This window comes from Pimephales promelas, chromosome 3 (genome assembly GCF_988280905.1).
Source record: "Pimephales promelas chromosome 3, fPimPro1.hap1.1, whole genome shotgun sequence".
Classification (NCBI taxonomy): Eukaryota; Metazoa; Chordata; class Actinopteri; order Cypriniformes; family Leuciscidae; genus Pimephales; species Pimephales promelas.
Window position 1 is genome coordinate 47,065,140 of NC_142771.1, and position 15,000 is coordinate 47,080,139.

General features: G+C 44.0%; 1 protein-coding gene and 54 non-coding genes across 55 annotated transcripts in view; all 55 read left to right on the forward strand.

Annotated features, from left to right (window-relative positions):
* Positions 1-57, forward strand: part of LOC148993548 (5S ribosomal RNA) — a 119-nt gene extending 62 nt beyond the window's left edge. Inside the window, exon 1 of the ribosomal RNA XR_016159208.1 lies at positions 1-57. This exon is cut by the window's left edge and continues 62 nt beyond it. This is a non-coding gene — a ribosomal RNA (5S ribosomal RNA).
* Positions 58-120: 63 nt separating this feature from the next.
* LOC148993549 (5S ribosomal RNA) lies at positions 121-239 on the forward strand. The gene has a single exon (XR_016159209.1). It is a non-coding gene; the product is annotated as a 5S ribosomal RNA (ribosomal RNA).
* A 63-nt stretch (positions 240-302) lies between these two features.
* Positions 303-421, forward strand: LOC148993550 (5S ribosomal RNA). The gene has a single exon (XR_016159210.1). It is a non-coding gene; the product is annotated as a 5S ribosomal RNA (ribosomal RNA).
* Positions 422-484: 63 nt separating this feature from the next.
* On the forward strand, positions 485-603 carry LOC148993551 (5S ribosomal RNA). The gene has a single exon (XR_016159212.1). It is a non-coding gene; the product is annotated as a 5S ribosomal RNA (ribosomal RNA).
* Positions 604-666: 63 nt separating this feature from the next.
* On the forward strand, positions 667-785 carry LOC148993552 (5S ribosomal RNA). The gene has a single exon (XR_016159213.1). It is a non-coding gene; the product is annotated as a 5S ribosomal RNA (ribosomal RNA).
* A 63-nt stretch (positions 786-848) lies between these two features.
* On the forward strand, positions 849-967 carry LOC148993553 (5S ribosomal RNA). Its single transcript, XR_016159214.1, has one exon. It is a non-coding gene; the product is annotated as a 5S ribosomal RNA (ribosomal RNA).
* A 63-nt stretch (positions 968-1,030) lies between these two features.
* Positions 1,031-1,149, forward strand: LOC148993554 (5S ribosomal RNA). Its single transcript, XR_016159215.1, has one exon. It is a non-coding gene; the product is annotated as a 5S ribosomal RNA (ribosomal RNA).
* A 63-nt stretch (positions 1,150-1,212) lies between these two features.
* On the forward strand, positions 1,213-1,331 carry LOC148993555 (5S ribosomal RNA). Its single transcript, XR_016159216.1, has one exon. It is a non-coding gene; the product is annotated as a 5S ribosomal RNA (ribosomal RNA).
* A 63-nt stretch (positions 1,332-1,394) lies between these two features.
* LOC148993556 (5S ribosomal RNA) lies at positions 1,395-1,513 on the forward strand. Its single transcript, XR_016159218.1, has one exon. It is a non-coding gene; the product is annotated as a 5S ribosomal RNA (ribosomal RNA).
* A 63-nt stretch (positions 1,514-1,576) lies between these two features.
* On the forward strand, positions 1,577-1,695 carry LOC148993557 (5S ribosomal RNA). The gene has a single exon (XR_016159219.1). It is a non-coding gene; the product is annotated as a 5S ribosomal RNA (ribosomal RNA).
* Positions 1,696-1,864: 169 nt separating this feature from the next.
* On the forward strand, positions 1,865-1,983 carry LOC148993558 (5S ribosomal RNA). Its single transcript, XR_016159220.1, has one exon. It is a non-coding gene; the product is annotated as a 5S ribosomal RNA (ribosomal RNA).
* A 63-nt stretch (positions 1,984-2,046) lies between these two features.
* Positions 2,047-2,165, forward strand: LOC148993559 (5S ribosomal RNA). The gene has a single exon (XR_016159221.1). It is a non-coding gene; the product is annotated as a 5S ribosomal RNA (ribosomal RNA).
* A 63-nt stretch (positions 2,166-2,228) lies between these two features.
* LOC148993560 (5S ribosomal RNA) lies at positions 2,229-2,347 on the forward strand. Its single transcript, XR_016159222.1, has one exon. It is a non-coding gene; the product is annotated as a 5S ribosomal RNA (ribosomal RNA).
* Positions 2,348-2,410: 63 nt separating this feature from the next.
* Positions 2,411-2,529, forward strand: LOC148993561 (5S ribosomal RNA). Its single transcript, XR_016162420.1, has one exon. It is a non-coding gene; the product is annotated as a 5S ribosomal RNA (ribosomal RNA).
* A 63-nt stretch (positions 2,530-2,592) lies between these two features.
* Positions 2,593-2,711, forward strand: LOC148993562 (5S ribosomal RNA). Its single transcript, XR_016159223.1, has one exon. It is a non-coding gene; the product is annotated as a 5S ribosomal RNA (ribosomal RNA).
* A 63-nt stretch (positions 2,712-2,774) lies between these two features.
* LOC148993563 (5S ribosomal RNA) lies at positions 2,775-2,893 on the forward strand. Its single transcript, XR_016159224.1, has one exon. It is a non-coding gene; the product is annotated as a 5S ribosomal RNA (ribosomal RNA).
* Positions 2,894-2,956: 63 nt separating this feature from the next.
* LOC148993564 (5S ribosomal RNA) lies at positions 2,957-3,075 on the forward strand. The gene has a single exon (XR_016159225.1). It is a non-coding gene; the product is annotated as a 5S ribosomal RNA (ribosomal RNA).
* A 63-nt stretch (positions 3,076-3,138) lies between these two features.
* LOC148993565 (5S ribosomal RNA) lies at positions 3,139-3,257 on the forward strand. Its single transcript, XR_016159226.1, has one exon. It is a non-coding gene; the product is annotated as a 5S ribosomal RNA (ribosomal RNA).
* Positions 3,258-3,320: 63 nt separating this feature from the next.
* Positions 3,321-3,439, forward strand: LOC148993566 (5S ribosomal RNA). Its single transcript, XR_016159227.1, has one exon. It is a non-coding gene; the product is annotated as a 5S ribosomal RNA (ribosomal RNA).
* A 171-nt stretch (positions 3,440-3,610) lies between these two features.
* LOC148993567 (5S ribosomal RNA) lies at positions 3,611-3,729 on the forward strand. Its single transcript, XR_016159229.1, has one exon. It is a non-coding gene; the product is annotated as a 5S ribosomal RNA (ribosomal RNA).
* A 63-nt stretch (positions 3,730-3,792) lies between these two features.
* On the forward strand, positions 3,793-3,911 carry LOC148993568 (5S ribosomal RNA). Its single transcript, XR_016159230.1, has one exon. It is a non-coding gene; the product is annotated as a 5S ribosomal RNA (ribosomal RNA).
* Positions 3,912-3,974: 63 nt separating this feature from the next.
* Positions 3,975-4,093, forward strand: LOC148993569 (5S ribosomal RNA). Its single transcript, XR_016159231.1, has one exon. It is a non-coding gene; the product is annotated as a 5S ribosomal RNA (ribosomal RNA).
* Positions 4,094-4,156: 63 nt separating this feature from the next.
* Positions 4,157-4,275, forward strand: LOC148993570 (5S ribosomal RNA). The gene has a single exon (XR_016159232.1). It is a non-coding gene; the product is annotated as a 5S ribosomal RNA (ribosomal RNA).
* A 63-nt stretch (positions 4,276-4,338) lies between these two features.
* LOC148993571 (5S ribosomal RNA) lies at positions 4,339-4,457 on the forward strand. Its single transcript, XR_016159233.1, has one exon. It is a non-coding gene; the product is annotated as a 5S ribosomal RNA (ribosomal RNA).
* A 168-nt stretch (positions 4,458-4,625) lies between these two features.
* LOC148993572 (5S ribosomal RNA) lies at positions 4,626-4,744 on the forward strand. Its single transcript, XR_016159234.1, has one exon. It is a non-coding gene; the product is annotated as a 5S ribosomal RNA (ribosomal RNA).
* A 63-nt stretch (positions 4,745-4,807) lies between these two features.
* LOC148993573 (5S ribosomal RNA) lies at positions 4,808-4,926 on the forward strand. Its single transcript, XR_016159235.1, has one exon. It is a non-coding gene; the product is annotated as a 5S ribosomal RNA (ribosomal RNA).
* Positions 4,927-4,989: 63 nt separating this feature from the next.
* Positions 4,990-5,108, forward strand: LOC148993574 (5S ribosomal RNA). Its single transcript, XR_016162434.1, has one exon. It is a non-coding gene; the product is annotated as a 5S ribosomal RNA (ribosomal RNA).
* A 63-nt stretch (positions 5,109-5,171) lies between these two features.
* LOC148993575 (5S ribosomal RNA) lies at positions 5,172-5,290 on the forward strand. Its single transcript, XR_016163321.1, has one exon. It is a non-coding gene; the product is annotated as a 5S ribosomal RNA (ribosomal RNA).
* Positions 5,291-5,353: 63 nt separating this feature from the next.
* On the forward strand, positions 5,354-5,472 carry LOC148993576 (5S ribosomal RNA). The gene has a single exon (XR_016159236.1). It is a non-coding gene; the product is annotated as a 5S ribosomal RNA (ribosomal RNA).
* Positions 5,473-5,636: 164 nt separating this feature from the next.
* LOC148993577 (5S ribosomal RNA) lies at positions 5,637-5,755 on the forward strand. The gene has a single exon (XR_016159237.1). It is a non-coding gene; the product is annotated as a 5S ribosomal RNA (ribosomal RNA).
* A 63-nt stretch (positions 5,756-5,818) lies between these two features.
* Positions 5,819-5,937, forward strand: LOC148993578 (5S ribosomal RNA). The gene has a single exon (XR_016159238.1). It is a non-coding gene; the product is annotated as a 5S ribosomal RNA (ribosomal RNA).
* Positions 5,938-6,000: 63 nt separating this feature from the next.
* Positions 6,001-6,119, forward strand: LOC148993579 (5S ribosomal RNA). Its single transcript, XR_016159240.1, has one exon. It is a non-coding gene; the product is annotated as a 5S ribosomal RNA (ribosomal RNA).
* Positions 6,120-6,283: 164 nt separating this feature from the next.
* LOC148993580 (5S ribosomal RNA) lies at positions 6,284-6,402 on the forward strand. Its single transcript, XR_016159241.1, has one exon. It is a non-coding gene; the product is annotated as a 5S ribosomal RNA (ribosomal RNA).
* A 63-nt stretch (positions 6,403-6,465) lies between these two features.
* Positions 6,466-6,584, forward strand: LOC148993581 (5S ribosomal RNA). Its single transcript, XR_016159242.1, has one exon. It is a non-coding gene; the product is annotated as a 5S ribosomal RNA (ribosomal RNA).
* A 63-nt stretch (positions 6,585-6,647) lies between these two features.
* LOC148993582 (5S ribosomal RNA) lies at positions 6,648-6,766 on the forward strand. The gene has a single exon (XR_016159243.1). It is a non-coding gene; the product is annotated as a 5S ribosomal RNA (ribosomal RNA).
* A 169-nt stretch (positions 6,767-6,935) lies between these two features.
* On the forward strand, positions 6,936-7,054 carry LOC148993583 (5S ribosomal RNA). Its single transcript, XR_016159244.1, has one exon. It is a non-coding gene; the product is annotated as a 5S ribosomal RNA (ribosomal RNA).
* Positions 7,055-7,117: 63 nt separating this feature from the next.
* Positions 7,118-7,236, forward strand: LOC148993584 (5S ribosomal RNA). The gene has a single exon (XR_016159245.1). It is a non-coding gene; the product is annotated as a 5S ribosomal RNA (ribosomal RNA).
* Positions 7,237-7,299: 63 nt separating this feature from the next.
* On the forward strand, positions 7,300-7,418 carry LOC148993585 (5S ribosomal RNA). The gene has a single exon (XR_016159246.1). It is a non-coding gene; the product is annotated as a 5S ribosomal RNA (ribosomal RNA).
* A 63-nt stretch (positions 7,419-7,481) lies between these two features.
* LOC148993586 (5S ribosomal RNA) lies at positions 7,482-7,600 on the forward strand. Its single transcript, XR_016159247.1, has one exon. It is a non-coding gene; the product is annotated as a 5S ribosomal RNA (ribosomal RNA).
* Positions 7,601-7,663: 63 nt separating this feature from the next.
* Positions 7,664-7,782, forward strand: LOC148993587 (5S ribosomal RNA). Its single transcript, XR_016159248.1, has one exon. It is a non-coding gene; the product is annotated as a 5S ribosomal RNA (ribosomal RNA).
* Positions 7,783-7,949: 167 nt separating this feature from the next.
* LOC148993588 (5S ribosomal RNA) lies at positions 7,950-8,068 on the forward strand. Its single transcript, XR_016159249.1, has one exon. It is a non-coding gene; the product is annotated as a 5S ribosomal RNA (ribosomal RNA).
* Positions 8,069-8,131: 63 nt separating this feature from the next.
* Positions 8,132-8,250, forward strand: LOC148993589 (5S ribosomal RNA). Its single transcript, XR_016159251.1, has one exon. It is a non-coding gene; the product is annotated as a 5S ribosomal RNA (ribosomal RNA).
* Positions 8,251-8,313: 63 nt separating this feature from the next.
* On the forward strand, positions 8,314-8,432 carry LOC148993590 (5S ribosomal RNA). Its single transcript, XR_016162435.1, has one exon. It is a non-coding gene; the product is annotated as a 5S ribosomal RNA (ribosomal RNA).
* Positions 8,433-8,495: 63 nt separating this feature from the next.
* Positions 8,496-8,614, forward strand: LOC148993591 (5S ribosomal RNA). Its single transcript, XR_016163322.1, has one exon. It is a non-coding gene; the product is annotated as a 5S ribosomal RNA (ribosomal RNA).
* A 63-nt stretch (positions 8,615-8,677) lies between these two features.
* LOC148993592 (5S ribosomal RNA) lies at positions 8,678-8,796 on the forward strand. The gene has a single exon (XR_016159252.1). It is a non-coding gene; the product is annotated as a 5S ribosomal RNA (ribosomal RNA).
* A 164-nt stretch (positions 8,797-8,960) lies between these two features.
* LOC148993593 (5S ribosomal RNA) lies at positions 8,961-9,079 on the forward strand. Its single transcript, XR_016159253.1, has one exon. It is a non-coding gene; the product is annotated as a 5S ribosomal RNA (ribosomal RNA).
* Positions 9,080-9,142: 63 nt separating this feature from the next.
* LOC148993594 (5S ribosomal RNA) lies at positions 9,143-9,261 on the forward strand. Its single transcript, XR_016159254.1, has one exon. It is a non-coding gene; the product is annotated as a 5S ribosomal RNA (ribosomal RNA).
* Positions 9,262-9,324: 63 nt separating this feature from the next.
* LOC148993595 (5S ribosomal RNA) lies at positions 9,325-9,443 on the forward strand. Its single transcript, XR_016159255.1, has one exon. It is a non-coding gene; the product is annotated as a 5S ribosomal RNA (ribosomal RNA).
* A 164-nt stretch (positions 9,444-9,607) lies between these two features.
* On the forward strand, positions 9,608-9,726 carry LOC120459331 (5S ribosomal RNA). Its single transcript, XR_005617451.2, has one exon. It is a non-coding gene; the product is annotated as a 5S ribosomal RNA (ribosomal RNA).
* A 63-nt stretch (positions 9,727-9,789) lies between these two features.
* Positions 9,790-9,908, forward strand: LOC120459343 (5S ribosomal RNA). The gene has a single exon (XR_005617462.2). It is a non-coding gene; the product is annotated as a 5S ribosomal RNA (ribosomal RNA).
* A 63-nt stretch (positions 9,909-9,971) lies between these two features.
* LOC120459355 (5S ribosomal RNA) lies at positions 9,972-10,090 on the forward strand. The gene has a single exon (XR_005617473.2). It is a non-coding gene; the product is annotated as a 5S ribosomal RNA (ribosomal RNA).
* Positions 10,091-10,153: 63 nt separating this feature from the next.
* On the forward strand, positions 10,154-10,272 carry LOC148993596 (5S ribosomal RNA). The gene has a single exon (XR_016159256.1). It is a non-coding gene; the product is annotated as a 5S ribosomal RNA (ribosomal RNA).
* A 63-nt stretch (positions 10,273-10,335) lies between these two features.
* Positions 10,336-10,454, forward strand: LOC148993597 (5S ribosomal RNA). The gene has a single exon (XR_016159257.1). It is a non-coding gene; the product is annotated as a 5S ribosomal RNA (ribosomal RNA).
* A 63-nt stretch (positions 10,455-10,517) lies between these two features.
* LOC120459690 (5S ribosomal RNA) lies at positions 10,518-10,636 on the forward strand. The gene has a single exon (XR_005617790.1). It is a non-coding gene; the product is annotated as a 5S ribosomal RNA (ribosomal RNA).
* Positions 10,637-11,037: 401 nt separating this feature from the next.
* LOC148993598 (uncharacterized) overlaps positions 11,038-15,000 on the forward strand; it is a 5,229-nt gene continuing 1,266 nt past the window's right edge. Inside the window, exon 1 of the mRNA XM_089128061.1 lies at positions 11,038-15,000. This exon is cut by the window's right edge and continues 1,266 nt beyond it. Within this exon, the coding sequence (XP_088984187.1) occupies positions 11,038-12,426 (1,389 nt within the window). The 3' untranslated portion in view covers positions 12,427-15,000.

Here is a 15,000-nt window from a genome sequence, read left to right on the forward strand (position 1 = left end):
CGGGCCTGGTTAGTACTTGGATGGGAGACCGCCTGGGAATACCAGGTGCTGTAAGCTTTATGTAGTTTACTACCCTAATGTTCTAACCATTCAAATAGCCCAATTTTGGCAGCAGATTTCGCTTACGGCCATACCACCTTGAGAACGCCCGAACTCGTCTGATCTCGGAAGCTAAGCAGGGTCGGGCCTGGTTAGTACTTGGATGGGAGACCGCCTGGGAATACCAGGTGCTGTAAGCTTTATGTAGTTTACTACCCTAATGTTCTAACCATTCAAATAGCCCAATTTTGGCAGCAGATTTCGCTTACGGCCATACCACCTTGAGAACGCCCGAACTCGTCTGATCTCGGAAGCTAAGCAGGGTCGGGCCTGGTTAGTACTTGGATGGGAGACCGCCTGGGAATACCAGGTGCTGTAAGCTTTATGTAGTTTACTACCCTAATGTTCTAACCATTCAAATAGCCCAATTTTGGCAGCAGATTTCGCTTACGGCCATACCACCTTGAGAACGCCCGAACTCGTCTGATCTCGGAAGCTAAGCAGGGTCGGGCCTGGTTAGTACTTGGATGGGAGACCGCCTGGGAATACCAGGTGCTGTAAGCTTTATGTAGTTTACTACCCTAATGTTCTAACCATTCAAATAGCCCAATTTTGGCAGCAGATTCCGCTTACGGCCATACCACCTTGAGAACGCCCGAACTCGTCTGATCTCGGAAGCTAAGCAGGGTCGGGCCTGGTTAGTACTTGGATGGGAGACCGCCTGGGAATACCAGGTGCTGTAAGCTTTATGTAGTTTACTACCCTAATGTTCTAACCATTCAAATAGCCCAATTTTGGCAGCAGATTTCGCTTACGGCCATACCACCTTGAGAACGCCCGAACTCGTCTGATCTCGGAAGCTAAGCAGGGTCGGGCCTGGTTAGTACTTGGATGGGAGACCGCCTGGGAATACCAGGTGCTGTAAGCTTTATGTAGTTTACTACCCTAATGTTCTAACCATTCAAATAGCCCAATTTTGGCAGCAGATTTCGCTTACGGCCATACCACCTTGAGAACGCCCGAACTCGTCTGATCTCGGAAGCTAAGCAGGGTCGGGCCTGGTTAGTACTTGGATGGGAGACCGCCTGGGAATACCAGGTGCTGTAAGCTTTATGTAGTTTACTACCCTAATGTTCTAACCATTCAAATAGCCCAATTTTGGCAGCAGATTTCGCTTACGGCCATACCACCTTGAGAACGCCCGAACTCGTCTGATCTCGGAAGCTAAGCAGGGTCGGGCCTGGTTAGTACTTGGATGGGAGACCGCCTGGGAATACCAGGTGCTGTAAGCTTTATGTAGTTTACTACCCTAATGTTCTAACCATTCAAATAGCCCAATTTTGGCAGCAGATTTCGCTTACGGCCATACCACCTTGAGAACGCCCGAACTCGTCTGATCTCGGAAGCTAAGCAGGGTCGGGCCTGGTTAGTACTTGGATGGGAGACCGCCTGGGAATACCAGGTGCTGTAAGCTTTATGTAGTTTACAACCCTAATGTTCTAACCATTCAAATAGCCCAATTTTGGCAGCAGATTTCGCTTACGGCCATACCACCTTGAGAACGCCCGAACTCGTCTGATCTCGGAAGCTAAGCAGGGTCGGGCCTGGTTAGTACTTGGATGGGAGACCGCCTGGGAATACCAGGTGCTGTAAGCTTTATTGTTTAAAAAAAAAAAAAAAAAAAGAGTCAATGAAATGTTTCAAAAATCATAAATTGTCTTTTTTCCCCTCAAAATTCCTGAAATAGTCTCTCAGTTTCTTCAGAAAGCCTGAAAGAGTCTCTTTTTTTTCTTCTTCAAATAGCCCAATTTTGGCAGCAGATTTCGCTTACGGCCATACCACCTTGAGAACGCCCGAACTCGTCTGATCTCGGAAGCTAAGCAGGGTCGGGCCTGGTTAGTACTTGGATGGGAGACCGCCTGGGAATACCAGGTGCTGTAAGCTTTATGTAGTTTACTACCCTAATGTTCTAACCATTCAAATAGCCCAATTTTGGCAGCAGATTTCGCTTACGGCCATACCACCTTGAGAACGCCCGAACTCGTCTGATCTCGGAAGCTAAGCAGGGTCGGGCCTGGTTAGTACTTGGATGGGAGACCGCCTGGGAATACCAGGTGCTGTAAGCTTTATGTAGTTTACTACCCTAATGTTCTAACCATTCAAATAGCCCAATTTTGGCAGCAGATTTCGCTTACGGCCATACCACCTTGAGAACGCCCGAACTCGTCTGATCTCGGAAGCTAAGCAGGGTCGGGCCTGGTTAGTACTTGGATGGGAGACCGCCTGGGAATACCAGGTGCTGTAAGCTTTATGTAGTTTACTACCCTAATGTTCTAACCATTCAAATAGCCCAATTTTGGCAGCAGATTTCGCTTACGGCCATACCACCTTGAGAACGCCCGAACTCGCCTGATCTCGGAAGCTAAGCAGGGTCGGGCCTGGTTAGTACTTGGATGGGAGACCGCCTGGGAATACCAGGTGCTGTAAGCTTTATGTAGTTTACTACCCTAATGTTCTAACCATTCAAATAGCCCAATTTTGGCAGCAGATTTCGCTTACGGCCATACCACCTTGAGAACGCCCGAACTCGTCTGATCTCGGAAGCTAAGCAGGGTCGGGCCTGGTTAGTACTTGGATGGGAGACCGCCTGGGAATACCAGGTGCTGTAAGCTTTATGTAGTTTACTACCCTAATGTTCTAACCATTCAAATAGCCCAATTTTGGCAGCAGATTTCGCTTACGGCCATACCACCTTGAGAACGCCCGAACTCGTCTGATCTCGGAAGCTAAGCAGGGTCGGGCCTGGTTAGTACTTGGATGGGAGACCGCCTGGGAATACCAGGTGCTGTAAGCTTTATGTAGTTTACTACCCTAATGTTCTAACCATTCAAATAGCCCAATTTTGGCAGCAGATTTCGCTTACGGCCATACCACCTTGAGAACGCCCGAACTCGTCTGATCTCGGAAGCTAAGCAGGGTCGGGCCTGGTTAGTACTTGGATGGGAGACCGCCTGGGAATACCAGGTGCTGTAAGCTTTATGTAGTTTACTACCCTAATGTTCTAACCATTCAAATAGCCCAATTTTGGCAGCAGATTTCGCTTACGGCCATACCACCTTGAGAACGCCCGAACTCGTCTGATCTCGGAAGCTAAGCAGGGTCGGGCCTGGTTAGTACTTGGATGGGAGACCGCCTGGGAATACCAGGTGCTGTAAGCTTTATGTAGTTTACTACCCTAATGTTCTAACCATTCAAATAGCCCAATTTTGGCAGCAGATTTCGCTTACGGCCATACCACCTTGAGAACGCCCGAACTCGTCTGATCTCGGAAGCTAAGCAGGGTCGGGCCTGGTTAGTACTTGGATGGGAGACCGCCTGGGAATACCAGGTGCTGTAAGCTTTATTGTTTAAAAAAAAAAAAAAAAAAAAAGAGTCAATGAAATGTTTCAAAAATCCTAAATTGTCTTTTTTCCCCTCAAAATTCCTGAAATAGTCTCTCAGTTTCTTCAGAAAGCCTGAAAGAGTCTCTTTTTTTTCTTCTTCAAATAGCCCAATTTTGGCAGCAGATTTCGCTTACGGCCATACCACCTTGAGAACGCCCGAACTCGTCTGATCTCGGAAGCTAAGCAGGGTCGGGCCTGGTTAGTACTTGGATGGGAGACCGCCTGGGAATACCAGGTGCTGTAAGCTTTATGTAGTTTACTACCCTAATGTTCTAACCATTCAAATAGCCCAATTTTGGCAGCAGATTTCGCTTACGGCCATACCACCTTGAGAACGCCCGAACTCGTCTGATCTCGGAAGCTAAGCAGGGTCGGGCCTGGTTAGTACTTGGATGGGAGACCGCCTGGGAATACCAGGTGCTGTAAGCTTTATGTAGTTTACTACCCTAATGTTCTAACCATTCAAATAGCCCAATTTTGGCAGCAGATTTCGCTTACGGCCATACCACCTTGAGAACGCCCGAACTCGTCTGATCTCGGAAGCTAAGCAGGGTCGGGCCTGGTTAGTACTTGGATGGGAGACCGCCTGGGAATACCAGGTGCTGTAAGCTTTTTGTAGTTTACTACCCTAATGTTCTAACCATTCAAATAGCCCAATTTTGGCAGCAGATTTCGCTTACGGCCATACCACCTTGAGAACGCCCGAACTCGTCTGATCTCGGAAGCTAAGCAGGGTCGGGCCTGGTTAGTACTTGGATGGGAGACCGCCTGGGAATACCAGGTGCTGTAAGCTTTATGTAGTTTACAACCCTAATGTTCTAACCATTCAAATAGCCCAATTTTGGCAGCAGATTTCGCTTACGGCCATACCACCTTGAGAACGCCCGAACTCGTCTGATCTCGGAAGCTAAGCAGGGTCGGGCCTGGTTAGTACTTGGATGGGAGACCGCCTGGGAATACCAGGTGCTGTAAGCTTTATTGTTTAAAAAAAAAAAAAAAAAAGAGTCAATGAAATCTTTCAAAAATCCTAAATTGTCTTTTTTCCCCTCAAAATTCCTGAAATAGTCTCTCAGTTTCTTCAGAAAGCCTGAAAGAGTCTCTTTTTTTTCTTCTTCAAATAGCCCAATTTTGGCAGCAGATTTCGCTTACGGCCATACCACCTTGAGAACGCCCGAACTCGTCTGATCTCGGAAGCTAAGCAGGGTCGGGCCTGGTTAGTACTTGGATGGGAGACCGCCTGGGAATACCAGGTGCTGTAAGCTTTATGTAGTTTACTACCCTAATGTTCTAACCATTCAAATAGCCCAATTTTGGCAGCAGATTTCGCTTACGGCCATACCACCTTGAGAACGCCCGAACTCGTCTGATCTCGGAAGCTAAGCAGGGTCGGGCCTGGTTAGTACTTGGATGGGAGACCGCCTGGGAATACCAGGTGCTGTAAGCTTTATGTAGTTTACTACCCTAATGTTCTAACCATTCAAATAGCCCAATTTTGGCAGCAGATTTCGCTTACTGCCATACCACCTTGAGAACGCCCGAACTCGTCTGATCTCGGAAGCTAAGCAGGGTCGGGCCTGGTTAGTACTTGGATGGGAGACCGCCTGGGAATACCAGGTGCTGTAAGCTTTATGTAGTTTACTACCCTAATGTTCTAACCATTCAAATAGCCCAATTTTGGCAGCAGATTTCGCTTACGGCCATACCACCTTGAGAACGCCCGAACTCGTCTGATCTCGGAAGCTAAGCAGGGTCGGGCATGGTTAGTACTTGGATGGGAGACCGCCTGGGAATACCAGGTGCTGTAAGCTTTAGGTAGTTTACTACCCTAATGTTCTAACCATTCAAATAGCCCAATTTTGGCAGCAGATTTCGCTTACGGCCATACCACCTTGAGAACGCCCGAACTCGTCTGATCTCGGAAGCTAAGCAGGGTCGGGCCTGGTTAGTACTTGGATGGGAGACCGCCTGGGAATACCAGGTGCTGTAAGCTTTATTGTTTAAAAAAAAAAAAAAGAGTCAATGAAATGTTTCAAAAATCCTAAATTGTCTTTTTTCCCCTCAAAATTCCTGAAATAGTCTCTCAGTTTCTTCAGAAAGCCTGAAAGAGTCTCTTTTTTTTCTTCTTCAAATAGCCCAATTTTGGCTGCAGATTTCGCTTACGGCCATACCACCTTGAGAACGCCCGAACTCGTCTGATCTCGGAAGCTAAGCAGGGTCGGGCCTGGTTAGTACTTGGATGGGAGACCGCCTGGGAATACCAGGTGCTGTAAGCTTTATGTAGTTTACTACCCTAATGTTCTAACCATTCAAATAGCCCAATTTTGGCAGCAGATTTCGCTTACGGCCATACCACCTTGAGAACGCCCGAACTCGTCTGATCTCGGAAGCTAAGCAGGGTCGGGCCTGGTTAGTACTTGGATGGGAGACCGCCTGGGAATACCAGGTGCTGTAAGCTTTATGTAGTTTACTACCCTAATGTTCTAACCATTCAAATAGCCCAATTTTGGCAGCAGATTTCGCTTACGGCCATACCACCTTGAGAACGCCCGAACTCGTCTGATCTCGGAAGCTAAGCAGGGTCGGGCCTGGTTAGTACTTGGATGGGAGACCGCCTGGGAATACCAGGTGCTGTAAGCTTTATTGTTTAAAAAAAAAAAAAAGAGTCAATGAAATGTTTCAAAAATCCTAAATTGTCTTTTTTCCCCTCAAAATTCCTGAAATAGTCTCTCAGTTTCTTCAGAAAGCCTGAAAGAGTCTCTTTTTTTTCTTCTTCAAATAGCCCAATTTTGGCTGCAGATTTCGCTTACGGCCATACCACCTTGAGAACGCCCGAACTCGTCTGATCTCGGAAGCTAAGCAGGGTCGGGCCTGGTTAGTACTTGGATGGGAGACCGCCTGGGAATACCAGGTGCTGTAAGCTTTATGTAGTTTACTACCCTAATGTTCTAACCATTCAAATAGCCCAATTTTGGCAGCAGATTTCGCTTACGGCCATACCACCTTGAGAACGCCCGAACTCGTCTGATCTCGGAAGCTAAGCAGGGTCGGGCCTGGTTAGTACTTGGATGGGAGACCGCCTGGGAATACCAGGTGCTGTAAGCTTTATGTAGTTTACTACCCTAATGTTCTAACCATTCAAATAGCCCAATTTTGGCAGCAGATTTCGCTTACGGCCATACCACCTTGAGAACGCCCGAACTCGTCTGATCTCGGAAGCTAAGCAGGGTCGGGCCTGGTTAGTACTTGGATGGGAGACCGCCTGGGAATACCAGGTGCTGTAAGCTTTATTGTTTAAAAAAAAAAAAAAAAAAAGAGTCAATGAAATGTTTCAAAAATCCTAAATTGTCTTTTTTCCCCTCAAAATTCCTGAAATAGTCTCTCAGTTTCTTCAGAAAGCCTGAAAGAGTCTCTTTTTTTTCTTCTTCAAATAGCCCAATTTTGGCAGCAGATTTCGCTTACGGCCATACCACCTTGAGAACGCCCGAACTCGTCTGATCTCGGAAGCTAAGCAGGGTCGGGCCTGGTTAGTACTTGGATGGGAGACCGCCTGGGAATACCAGGTGCTGTAAGCTTTATGTAGTTTACTACCCTAATGTTCTAACCATTCAAATAGCCCAATTTTGGCAGCAGATTTCGCTTACGGCCATACCACCTTGAGAACGCCCGAACTCGTCTGATCTCGGAAGCTAAGCAGGGTCGGGCCTGGTTAGTACTTGGATGGGAGACCGCCTGGGAATACCAGGTGCTGTAAGCTTTATGTAGTTTACTACCCTAATGTTCTAACCATTCAAATAGCCCAATTTTGGCAGCAGATTTCGCTTACGGCCATACCACCTTGAGAACGCCCGAACTCGTCTGATCTCGGAAGCTAAGCAGGGTCGGGCCTGGTTAGTACTTGGATGGGAGACCGCCTGGGAATACCAGGTGCTGTAAGCTTTTTGTAGTTTACTACCCTAATGTTCTAACCATTCAAATAGCCCAATTTTGGCAGCAGATTTCGCTTACGGCCATACCACCTTGAGAACGCCCGAACTCGTCTGATCTCGGAAGCTAAGCAGGGTCGGGCCTGGTTAGTACTTGGATGGGAGACCGCCTGGGAATACCAGGTGCTGTAAGCTTTATGTAGTTTACAACCCTAATGTTCTAACCATTCAAATAGCCCAATTTTGGCAGCAGATTTCGCTTACGGCCATACCACCTTGAGAACGCCCGAACTCGTCTGATCTCGGAAGCTAAGCAGGGTCGGGCCTGGTTAGTACTTGGATGGGAGACCGCCTGGGAATACCAGGTGCTGTAAGCTTTATTGTTTAAAAAAAAAAAAAAAAAGAGTCAATGAAATGTTTCAAAAATCCTAAATTGTCTTTTTTCCCCTCAAAATTCCTGAAATAGTCTCTCAGTTTCTTCAGAAAGCCTGAAAGAGTCTCTTTTTTTTCTTCTTCAAATAGCCCAATTTTGGCAGCAGATTTCGCTTACGGCCATACCACCTTGAGAACGCCCGAACTCGTCTGATCTCGGAAGCTAAGCAGGGTCGGGCCTGGTTAGTACTTGGATGGGAGACCGCCTGGGAATACCAGGTGCTGTAAGCTTTATGTAGTTTACTACCCTAATGTTCTAACCATTCAAATAGCCCAATTTTGGCAGCAGATTTCGCTTACGGCCATACCACCTTGAGAACGCCCGAACTCGTCTGATCTCGGAAGCTAAGCAGGGTCGGGCCTGGTTAGTACTTGGATGGGAGACCGCCTGGGAATACCAGGTGCTGTAAGCTTTATGTAGTTTACTACCCTAATGTTCTAACCATTCAAATAGCCCAATTTTGGCAGCAGATTTCGCTTACTGCCATACCACCTTGAGAACGCCCGAACTCGTCTGATCTCGGAAGCTAAGCAGGGTCGGGCCTGGTTAGTACTTGGATGGGAGACCGCCTGGGAATACCAGGTGCTGTAAGCTTTATGTAGTTTACTACCCTAATGTTCTAACCATTCAAATAGCCCAATTTTGGCAGCAGATTTCGCTTACGGCCATACCACCTTGAGAACGCCCGAACTCGTCTGATCTCGGAAGCTAAGCAGGGTCGGGCATGGTTAGTACTTGGATGGGAGACCGCCTGGGAATACCAGGTGCTGTAAGCTTTAGGTAGTTTACTACCCTAATGTTCTAACCATTCAAATAGCCCAATTTTGGCAGCAGATTTCGCTTACGGCCATACCACCTTGAGAACGCCCGAACTCGTCTGATCTCGGAAGCTAAGCAGGGTCGGGCCTGGTTAGTACTTGGATGGGAGACCGCCTGGGAATACCAGGTGCTGTAAGCTTTATTGTTTAAAAAAAAAAAAAAGAGTCAATGAAATGTTTCAAAAATCCTAAATTGTCTTTTTTCCCCTCAAAATTCCTGAAATAGTCTCTCAGTTTCTTCAGAAAGCCTGAAAGAGTCTCTTTTTTTTCTTCTTCAAATAGCCCAATTTTGGCTGCAGATTTCGCTTACGGCCATACCACCTTGAGAACGCCCGAACTCGTCTGATCTCGGAAGCTAAGCAGGGTCGGGCCTGGTTAGTACTTGGATGGGAGACCGCCTGGGAATACCAGGTGCTGTAAGCTTTATGTAGTTTACTACCCTAATGTTCTAACCATTCAAATAGCCCAATTTTGGCAGCAGATTTCGCTTACGGCCATACCACCTTGAGAACGCCCGAACTCGTCTGATCTCGGAAGCTAAGCAGGGTCGGGCCTGGTTAGTACTTGGATGGGAGACCGCCTGGGAATACCAGGTGCTGTAAGCTTTATGTAGTTTACTACCCTAATGTTCTAACCATTCAAATAGCCCAATTTTGGCAGCAGATTTCGCTTACGGCCATACCACCTTGAGAACGCCCGAACTCGTCTGATCTCGGAAGCTAAGCAGGGTCGGGCCTGGTTAGTACTTGGATGGGAGACCGCCTGGGAATACCAGGTGCTGTAAGCTTTATTGTTTAAAAAAAAAAAAAAGAGTCAATGAAATGTTTCAAAAATCCTAAATTGTCTTTTTTCCCCTCAAAATTCCTGAAATAGTCTCTCAGTTTCTTCAGAAAGCCTGAAAGAGTCTCTTTTTTTTCTTCTTCAAATAGCCCAATTTTGGCTGCAGATTTCGCTTACGGCCATACCACCTTGAGAACGCCCGAACTCGTCTGATCTCGGAAGCTAAGCAGGGTCGGGCCTGGTTAGTACTTGGATGGGAGACCGCCTGGGAATACCAGGTGCTGTAAGCTTTATGTAGTTTACTACCCTAATGTTCTAACCATTCAAATAGCCCAATTTTGGCAGCAGATTTCGCTTACGGCCATACCACCTTGAGAACGCCCGAACTCGTCTGATCTCGGAAGCTAAGCAGGGTCGGGCCTGGTTAGTACTTGGATGGGAGACCGCCTGGGAATACCAGGTGCTGTAAGCTTTATGTAGTTTACTACCCTAATGTTCTAACCATTCAAATAGCCCAATTTTGGCAGCAGATTTCGCTTACGGCCATACCACCTTGAGAACGCCCGAACTCGTCTGATCTCGGAAGCTAAGCAGGGTCGGGCCTGGTTAGTACTTGGATGGGAGACCGCCTGGGAATACCAGGTGCTGTAAGCTTTATGTAGTTTACTACCCTAATGTTCTAACCATTCAAATAGCCCAATTTTGGCAGCAGATTTCGCTTACGGCCATACCACCTTGAGAACGCCCGAACTCGTCTGATCTCGGAAGCTAAGCAGGGTCGGGCCTGGTTAGTACTTGGATGGGAGACCGCCTGGGAATACCAGGTGCTGTAAGCTTTATGTAGTTTACTACCCTAATGTTCTAACCATTCAAATAGCCCAATTTTGGCAGCAGGTTTCGCTTACGGCCATACCACCTTGAGAACGCCCGAACTCGTCTGATCTCGGAAGCTAAGCAGGGTCGGGCCTGGTTAGTACTTGGATGGGAGACCGCCTGGGAATACCAGGTGCTGTAAGCTTTATGTAGTTTACAACCCTAATGTTCTAACCATTCAAATAGCCCAATTTTGGCAGCAGATTTCGCTTACGGCCATACCACCTTGAGAACGCCCGAACTCGTCTGATCTCGGAAGCTAAGCAGGGTCGGGCCTGGTTAGTACTTGGATGGGAGACCGCCTGGGAATACCAGGTGCTGTAAGCTTTATTGTTTAAAAAAAAAAAAAAAAAAAAAGAGTCAATGAAATGTTTCAAAAATCCTAAATTGTCTTTTTTCCCCTCAAAATTCCTGAAATAGTCTCTCAGTTTCTTCAGAAAGCCTGAAAGAGTCTCTTTTTTTTCTTCTTCAAATAGCCCAATTTTGGCAGCAGATTTCGCTTACGGCCATACCACCTTGAGAACGCCCGAGTGGTACGATCCAGGAAGTTGTGTGGCAGTAGTTGGGAGAGGAAGGCTCTCCCCCATTTTGTTTTTGTCAATTTGTTTGTTTTGTGAGTTTTTGTTACTTTAAGTTCGCTTTTTGTTTGTTTCTTTGTTTTTTAAACCACCTAACAGCAGCTTTGGCTGGCTGGAGGGTGGTTTTTTGTTTTTGTTTTTTTGCAAATCATGGACGGATTAACGGCAAACGACACTGGACTGGTTGGAGGAACACACAAGGTAATTGACAATGGACTGGCAGGAGGAAGGCGCAAGGCAATCGACACTGGACTGGCAGGAGGAACACGCAAGGCAAACGACAATGGACTGGCAGGAGGAAGACGCACGGCATTCGACACTGGACTGGCAGGAGGAACACGCAAGGCAAACGATAATGGACTGGATAATCGACCACGAGTGAGAGATGGAAACACCCGAGATGCGAGAAACAAAAACAGTGAAAGGAAATATTTAAAAGAGGCTACAGTGATTGTTAATGTGGAAAACGTGATCGAGGTAAGAGCGGAGGATATTATCAAAACTGTAACGGAATTATGTGGACATGGTGGAATTTTGGCGCTAAGACCAAGACAAGGAAAGGAATATGAACTGACAATGGAAAAAGAAGAAATGTGTGACAAACTTACTGATGGACTGGAAATAAAAGGAGTGAAATGTGAAGTGAAAAATCTGCAAAACAGAGACTATGTTGTTTCCTTCATGCACCTGCCCGTCTATCTTGATGATGATGAAATTTTAGAAAAATTGGAAGGATGGAGAGTTACTCCCATCTCAAAAATAAAAAGAAGAAGGTATCCGGGCACTGACATAGAGGACGGAACAAGGTTCCTAAAAGTGAGGTTCCCCAAAGAGGTGGCATCACTGCCATATAGCACAAGGCTGGAAACAGAGGAAGGGCCACAGTATTTCAGGGTGGTGCACAGTCACCAGGTTAAAACCTGTCGGCTGTGCACGAGCCCAGATCACCTACTGAAAGACTGCCCAGAATTCCAGTGCTATAAGTGCGAGGAGAGGGGGCATTTTGCAAGAGACTGCAATGCTGTCATGTGCCCGGATTGCCGAAATACTTTAAATAAATGTGGCTGTGGGATGGAGGAAGAGGAAGGAGGTAGGGAAAATAGGATGGACGGACAGGTGCATGAAGGAAACAACGAGGAGGAAGGACAAACTGAAGAAGGACAACAGGAGGAAAGACTACAACACGAAATGGAGGGAGCAGCGAGAATCAGAGAGGAAAGAGAACAAGAGAACGATAAAGAACAACCAATGGAACAGGACACTCAATGGACAGTAATGGGCATTTCGGACAGTTTTAAAAGTCACTTGGGCGATGAGGAGAAAGACGGACATAAAGAGAAGGATCAAAGCGAGACTGAAAGTGAAGAAGAAACAACGATGGACAAAGACAGAGAGGGGAAAGGACAATTAAGAAGAAGATTAGTAAAGGTAAAACCAAATATTGTTAACGCAAGGAAAAAGACTATTTTAAAGATCCTAGATAAAAGTGAAAATAGGTTTGAGGTGTTAAAGGACATGGAGGGAGAAGATGAAGAGTAATGGTTTTTAGTTATTTATATGTCTTTCTTTTAATGGTTTTTAGTTGTGTTACTTTTAATGCTAGAGGACTTTTAGATGTAAGAAAATTTGAGAAAATGAAAGAAATGTTCAAGAATGAAGATGTGATTTTATTACAAGAAACTAACTGGAGGGAATGTTTTATGACTGAAATAAGGAAAAGATGGAATGGAGAGATTTTATATAACAATGGGGATGATAGGCAGGGCAGAGGTGTAGCAATTTTAATAAAAGAAAACAGTGGTGTGACATGTAAAAAAATATACAATGATAAAGAAGGGAAATGTATGGCAGTAGAAATGGTTTTTGAAACAAAAGCAATAGTTGTGGTTAATGTTCACGCGCCAAACGAAGAGAATGAAAAGAAAGAGTATTTTAGTATTTTAAGAGAATTTTTAAAAGATTACAAAGAAGTTATTATGATGGGTGATTTTAATACTGTTTTTAGCAAAATTGAAATGGGTGAGGGAATGGTTTTTAAAAGTGACAAAGGAAGAAAAGAGTTGAAATTATTAATGGAAGAAAACAACATGGTTGATATATGGCGAGAAAGAAATGAAAAAATTAGAGAATATTCAAGGAGGCAATTAGTGGGGAATTTTATGTGCAAAACAAGAATTGATTTTATATTATGTACAAGGAGCGTGGAAGGATTTATTGGTAATGTGAAATATGAGTTATCAAGCCTAAGTGACCATAAACCAATTTTTATGCACCTAGACTGGAGTTCAATGAAAAGAGGGCCGGGAGTATGGGTTTTAAATACAGAGATTTTAAAGAATGAAGATTATGTTTTAAGTGTTAGAGAAATTATTGAAACAGAAAAGAAGAACGAAATGTACAGTGAAGACAAAAGATTATGGTGGGAAAATACAAAATATTTAGTTAAAAAATTTACAATCAAGTACTGCAAGCTAATACAGAAAAGCAAGAGACACAAGGAGAGAGAAATAAGAGAAAATTTGAAAAAAGAAATAAATGAGAATGGGGAAGATATACAAAAAATAAAAGAATTAGAGGGAAAATTGAAAGAAATGGAAGAGGAGAAATATGAAGGAGCAAGACTAAGAAGTAAGGCAAAATACACGGTGGAGGGTGAGAAATGTACAAAGTTTTTCTTTGATCTAGAAAAAAGTAGAGGGAAAGCGAAAATGATAAAAGAAATAAGAGGAAATAATGGAGTAGTTGTAGAAACAAATGAGGGAATTCTAAAAGAAATAAAAGCATACTATGAAAATTTGTTTAGTGCAGAGGGAGTGAAAGAAGAAGAGAAACTAGAGTTACTGAAACAAATAAAAACAACAGTTGGGGAACAAGACAAAAAAGAGTGTGATGAAGATATAAGAGAAGAAGAGATAAAAAGAGCAATAAGTGAATTAAACAAAAAGAAAAGTCCAGGTATAGATGGTTTGGGGAGTGAATTTTATATAGTTTTAAAAGATTTTTTAAGCAGCATTTTAAAAGAAGTATATGTAGAGGTTTTTAACAAAGGAGAACTGAATCAAAGAATGGGAATGGGTTTAATGAGTTTGATATACAAGAAAAAAGGAGAGAAGATAGATTTGAAGAATTACAGACCAATTACCATGTTGAATACTGACTTAAAGATTTTGTCAAAAATTTTAGCCAACAGATTAAAAGAAGTGATGCCAAGTATAATTAAAACCAATCAAGTGTACGGAGTGAAAGGAAGAGACATAGCAGACACAACAATAAGTATAAAAGATACAATAAGATACATAAATGACAAGAACAAAGAAGGTTATATAATTAGTTTAGATTTTGAAAAAGCATTTGACAGAGTGGAACATGAATTTTTATTTGATATTTTAAAAAGTTTTGGATTTGGAGGGAATTTTATTAAATGGATACAAATTTTATACAAAGGTGCAGTAACAAAAATTAAATGTAATGGCTTTTTAACAGAATGTTTTAAAATAACTAGATCTATAAGGCAAGGATGTCCACTTTCAGCTCTTTTATATTCTTTAGTGTCTGAACCACTAGGTCTAGCCATAAAGCAGGAAAAGAGTATCAAGGGAATAAGTGTTGAGGGAGAAAAGAACAAAATATTTCAATATGCGGATGATACTACAGTGATAGTAAAGGATCTAGAGAGTGTGAAAAAAGCAATGAGAATCGTAGATGTGTTTTGTAAGGGATCAGGAGCAAAAGTAAATGCAGAAAAAACAGTGTACATGAGATTTGGTGGGGCAAAAGATTTGACAAATAGTTTTGCTTTTAAGGAAACAAAAGAAATAAAGATTTTAGGTGTTTTAATGGGAGTAGATGAAAAGAAGGTAGGAGAAGCAATGTGGGAGGAGTTATTAGGAAGTATTGAAAGAAGGTTGATTTTTTGGAAACTTAGAACTTTAACTTTGAAGGGGAAGGTTTTAATTTTGAATGTTTTTATGGTTTCAAAATTATGGTATGTTTTATATGTGTCATCTATGCCATTGTGGGCAGAAAAAAGACTGAAAAAATGTTTTTTAGATTTTTTATGGGAAGGGAAGCCAGCAAGAATTGCATACAATACATTGATAGGAACAGTTGAGA